Below are 5,900 nucleotides of genomic sequence, written 5' to 3'. Positions count from 1 at the left end.
ACACCCACCCACACTGAAAATTTTACAGTCACCTTCATCACCCCACAGGAGGGGAGTTCCGAACGATGAGCTTGTCTCCCAATAGGAATAGTAAGCGCGGCGGCATCCTCCCCCCCCCCCGCCCCCATCAATCACCAACACAGTGAATCAGTGTCGAGCCCAGTCGGTTTTAGTGGTTTTCTTTAATCCTTTTCTGCACTTCTTTCTTATTTACTACACGGGATATTATAAAGAATAAATAGCAGATACTCTTAATTTACAATGATTAGTCATTCCATTTGTCCTCTATATTTACAATAACTGTAAAATAACATTGAACTCTATAGCTTCTTCGAGGTCTAAGGAAAATCAAAACACTTTCCGAAGAATGGAAAATAGCTTTTTAAAAAGTCCTTCTACAAAAGTTCCCCATCTCTTTGTACTTTTAAGAAAAAATAACTCCCCCCCCCTGCTTCGCCATGCGAAGGGCACTGGGATATAAATAGCAGGTTAACATTATTACCGACAACCAGAATAAGTCTGTCTTTTCTCTGCTCTTTTTTTTTTCCTTTTGCTTGCTTTTCTTTTTTAAATACAGTAGAAGCCGGTAACTTTTGACGTATAATACTGACCTTTTAATAAGTAAATTAAAACTGGAACCGTATATACACACACATATACATTCCTACACAGTTAAACAGTGCATTACATGAACCAGAAAGCCGGGTCTCTGTAGCCAAGAAGAAAAAAAGTTCAATGAAAACCCTCGCTAGAGGGTGGTGGAACTGGTTGGAGGCGGTGTGGAGGCGTTGGTGGGGATCCATCAAGTGTCTGGGCGGGGCAGGGGGCCCCCGAGTTCTAGCAGGAACACTTACACTCGGAAATGATGGGGTACTGGATGGGAATCCAGCCGCAGCGCTGACCCCCGCGCCGCTGACAGCGCCACCGCAGCACCGTGAGGTGCACAGACTTGGATGGCTTACACACCATGCCCTCGGGCACAGAGCACGAGCGCTTGCTGAAGCAGCTGCCCACCTTCACATAGCGCGGCCAAAAGCGGCTGCCCAGGTCGTTCCACGCGTACAGCACCGGGCAGAAGGTCTGTGACCACAGCCACATCTGTAACTTCCTCCTCAGCTTCTTGCTCAGGCGTTGCTTCTTGCCTTGGGCCAAGCCCTCGGAGAACTCCAGCCCTTTGATCTCGCTCGGCATGGCCCCCGACGGCCTCTGCCGCAGCAGCTGGTCCAGCTCCGCCAGGTCCTCGGCACCTCCAGCCGGTCCCCCGCCCCCTCCGGGCCGGTCCTCGGGGGGCGAAGTGGCCATGAAGCCCGGGTCGTAGTGGCCCCCGAGCAGCGAGCGCAGCAGCGTCTCGTTCAGATCCTTCTCCTTAGGGTCAAAGATAGGGTCTGGGTGTTCGATGAGGTCCACCAGGGGCAGGTTGTCGCTGGGCGCCGGGCGGATGTGCAGATAGTGCTGGCCGCCGGCCGGTGCTGCCCGCAGTCCCAGGACCACCACCAGGGCGTAGAGGGTGACCCCCAGACTGGGGCAGCGCTCCATGCCTCCCGTGCGCGCCCCGGGGCTGCCTCTTCGTCCCGCGTCCCCGGAGGAGAACACGCCGAGCCCGCGGCGCTGCCGCGCTCCCCCGTCCCTCCGGAGGCGGCTCACCCAAGGCTGGGCAGGCGCAGGGCGGGCAGCATGAGCCGCGAGGAGAGCGGTTAGCGCAGCGCCGGCTCCCGCCGTGGCGCAGAAGAAGCGCACGAGTTGGCCGCAACTCCCCTCCGCCGCTCTACTTGGGAAGGCGGCGGCGGCCGGGCATCCGAGACTACTCCAGCGCGACCGTGGGGCGCTGGGGGCGCCGGCTCCTTGCTGCTCTCCCGGGCGGCTGGCGGCACAGGGCGCGTGGACGAGCCTGTTCCCTCCTCCTCCTCCTCCGGCCGCTCGGCGTCCTGCCTCACTGTGCGGCGCCGCGGGTCGAGCGGGTCCTGGGCTACTTCCCTCCGCCTGCTCCGGGCTACGCAACCGGCTCTGCCCGGCGGACTCCAGCGGCGGCGGTGGCGGCGGCGGCGGCGGCGTCCGCGCACGTTGGCACCGGTTTGTCTGTCTCGCAGGGTCCAAGCCTTTAAATTTCCTGCACTTTCAGCTCCATCACCATGGAAACCACTGACTCTCTCCGCGTTGCCCCCTCCCCCTTCTTCCCCCCAAACAACAACCCCACCCCCCACTCCTCCACCCGCGAGGAGCCGGAGCCGCACGGGCTCGGGGGGGAAAGCGACTGCACTGGCCGCGAAGGCGGCGGCGGTGGCGGTGGCGGCTCCGGCAGCGCCCAGGGCTGTGCCCCGCCGGACCCAGATGCCCCGGGAAGCCGACAGTCAGGCTGCCCGCCGGAGCTCACAGGCGGCGGCGGCGCGGCAGCGGCGGTGGCGGCGGCGGCGGTGGCGCTTGGCAGGTCTCCGCGCAATTTTCTCCCCCCCCCCACCCCGGTTCTCCTCCTACTGCAAAATGCACCGCCCCCCTCCTTTCTCCAGGAGCAATGCAATGGGGCTCTAGGCGCCCCGCCAGGGCCAGTCCTGGGGAAAGCTCTCGGTGGCGCTGGAGCCAGGCTGGAGGGTGCAGGGCTGGAGTTGTGGGGTTGTCGAGGTGGGGCTGGGGGACTTTCAGGAGCTGAGGGCTTTGCACCGGGAGGGAAGCAGCGGGGAGATGTCTGGGAGGGTGGGGGGGTTCCGTTTCTCAATGCAGTTCCGAGCAAGAAATTTCTCCATGTGCATGGAACGTTTTCCTTAGTGCGTCTCTTTTTTCCCCTCTCTCGGGCTTGGTTCAAATCCCCTCCCCCAACACACACACACACACACACACACACACACACACACACACACACACACACACACACACACAGCCTCAATGTGATGCAATTTCTAGGCAGCATTCCTGCTCCTCTGCCCCTCAGGCCCACGTTGGGGGGGGGGGCGGTGGTCTTCTCGTTCTCCCCCTTCTCCTTGGCCCGGTCCTCACAGCGAGTGGCAGAGAGATAGGGGTGCATCCTCCTAGCATGCTACTCCCCTACCCCTCACGGCTGGGTAAAACTAGTTCTCGCCTCCCTGGGGGCGGCGCGCCCTCTGCTGGTCATTTGTGATTCTGCACCTGGGGCTGGTATGGGGGTAGTGTGTAGGCTGGGTGGGTTTGTAGGCTGCCCACTCGGCCTGCCTCAATTTCAAATTCTGCATCTGTGCCATTTTTGTGTGTATGGGCCGGTACTTTATGCTTCTGGGTGTTTTCTTGAAAATCTCCAGGCCTTTAGTGTAAACAGACGTCCTGAGATTTTTCTCCAAGGTACTCAGGTTTCACAAGAACATAGGTTTGCATCATCTGGCTGGGGTCAATGGCCTCATTGGGCAAAGAGAGGTGACCAGAAAAGCAGTGCGTCCTAGAAGTAAGGGACCCCAGTTCTGGATGCCGTCTACCCTGGTCCATTTATGCTGACTTTGGGCCAGTCACTTGTGTGGACGGACTGTAGACCCTAGTTTCCGGTTAGTGACCCGGGAGCTTGTCTTTTTGAGCTCTACCATCGTGCAGTTCTAAGACACTGAGTTAGGTCACTACTCCAAATTTACCTCCTCTTTCCCATCAAAGGGACACTGCCTATCGAAAAGAAGGTACTCTCTCTTTGATGAGAAATGGGAGCTGAAGTGACACCCCTCCCACATGTTTTCCTTTGGATGAAGAGCTGCTTCAAGACCCAACTCAATTCCTGTAGGGTGGTGTGGCTGGAGCCTGGAAGGAAGTGGAGGAGGGAGACTGGGAGTAAATGGCTCCGGAATTCGGCAGGAGTGGGGGTTAGGAGGTCTCAGCATCACGCCTCAAGCACCCCAAAGATACAGTTTTCCTTTGAGTCCTCTCAGGAGAGAAGCCCTTTGTTGTATGACCTTTGTGTGAGGCGTCAGCAGTAGAGAGGGAAGGCCAGCTCCAGGTGCAAACACTTCCCTCAATTGTGAAGTCTGGCCTAGTGGAACTAGACTCCCTGGGTTGTGTCTACAATGAGGTCTTGCTTTGATAACGGCTGGAAACAAAAATGACCTATTGGGATGGGTGTGATCCCAGCACTTTTGTGTGTGTGTGTGGGGGGGGGGGAGTCAAGTATGAGGAAAGAGGGTCATGAGTTTGAGGCTAGCCAGGACTACACAGTGAGTTCTGGGCCAACCTATCTCTAAAACCAATAGTACTGATGAAAAGTCATTGGTTTTCCAAAAGTGGTCCAGTTCTTAGGGTTGGAGAGATGGCTCAGTGGCTAAGAGCACTGACTAATTTTGAAGAGGACCCCAGTTCTGTTCCCAGCATCCACAAGGTGGCTCGCAGACATCCCTAGCTCCAGTTCCAGGGCATCTGACAGCTTTTTTTTTTTTTTTTTTTTTTTTTTTTTTGACCTCTGTGACCACCAAACATGCATGTGGTGCACAGACGTATATGCAAGGAAAATACTCATAAAATGAAGAGAATAAATCTAATTTTGAAACATTAAAAGGAATGGTCCAGTTTGCAAATATTATGTGGCTGTCTCTCAGACTTCTCTTTTTGATATGTTTTCTGGTGGTTTGGCATTAGTTTTCTGTCTGATGAAGATTAAATGTTCCGGAGCAATTTTGTCAACTGCTGTGAATTAACTAAGAAAATAATTTTCCAGTAAAGACTTAAGACGATAAACTCCAGTCCAGCCCTCCTGAGACAGGCTAAGTTCCCACTAGTGACAACTTACTGTACTGTTTTCTCCTTCAAATTACCTGTGTTTTTTTTTTTTAAATGTTAAATCACCTGTGTTTTAAAATTTATTATTATTCTATTTTGCATGTATGGGAGTTTTGCCTACATGCATGTCTGTATACCATGTGTACCCACAGAAGCCAGAAAATGGCATTGGGTCCCCTGGAATTTGAAGTACAGACAGTTGTGAGCCAGCAGGTGGATGCTGGGAATTGAACCCAGGTTCCCCCAGAAGAACAGCCAATACTCTTAACCACTCACCCATCTCTGCAGCCACAAATCCCCTGTTTTTGTTTAAAAATCAACCAGGAGGCTTCTGTCCTTTATTTGGGCTGAATCGATTTGACAGAACAGCAGAGAAAGGAGTGGGAACCCAAACATATTTGCTGATATGATGGGAAACACACGGCATGAGGATCAGGAGAGGCAAATGTGAGATAATTCAGAAGTGACTCCACCCTGCAGCCAAGACTCTGGGGACTTCTGCAGTCCCCAGAAGGGAGAGATGACAAACACAGGAAGAAAGGACTTAAAGGACATTGGAAAGATCCGTAGATCACCGTGAAATTGCCAACTAGTATTGCACACCTGTTTCTTTGGCCCGTGCTTTCTTTGGATACGTGCAACAATTCCCGATCCTTTTTAAGTGTTGTGTGGAATTTCACAACGTATTATGATGGACTAAAAAAGTATCAGAGCAATTATCATATGAGCTGTTGGGTTCTCAAACTATACTTGTGGAGTTGGGAAATGGCACATTTGGGGAGGCTGCAGCCCTGCTCTGAACTATACCAGGGAGCAGCCATATACTCAGGTACCAACTAACTCAGGGTCATTGCTCTCAGAGACTAGTATGACCAAATATCTTTTTTTTTTTTTTGTTTGTTTGTTTTTCGAGACAGGGTTTCCCTGTAGTTTCTAGAGCCTGTCCTGGAGCTAGCTCTTGTAGATCAGGCTGGCCTCGAACTCAGAGATCCGCCTGCCTCTGCCTCCCGAGTGCTGGGATTAAAGGCGTGCGCCACCACCGCCAGGCCATGACCAAATATCTTAATGGTAGATGTGAACTTTAGCTTGTCTTGATGAAAGATAGCGATGTATTCGTCTGACAAGGGAAAAGAGGATACTTCAGACATAGGACATGAGTCTGAAAGAAAAAGGAACCACACTAG

The 5,900-nt window shown here is 53.5% G+C and overlaps 1 protein-coding gene across 1 annotated transcript; it reads right to left on the bottom strand.

Annotated features, from left to right (window-relative positions):
- Positions 1-837: 837 nt before the first annotated feature.
- Nog (noggin) lies at positions 838-1,536 on the bottom strand. Its single transcript, XM_038329121.1, has one exon. The coding sequence runs from the start codon at positions 1,534-1,536 to the stop codon at positions 838-840; it is 699 nt and encodes a 232-aa protein (XP_038185049.1).
- Between the last annotated feature and the right edge of the window lie 4,364 nt (positions 1,537-5,900).

The sequence above is a fragment of the Arvicola amphibius genome, chromosome 4 (assembly GCF_903992535.2).
Source record: "Arvicola amphibius chromosome 4, mArvAmp1.2, whole genome shotgun sequence".
In the NCBI taxonomy this organism is placed as follows: domain Eukaryota; kingdom Metazoa; phylum Chordata; class Mammalia; order Rodentia; family Cricetidae; genus Arvicola; species Arvicola amphibius.
The sequence above is the reverse complement of the archived record's forward strand: the minus strand, read 5'-3'. Positions and strand labels throughout refer to the sequence as shown.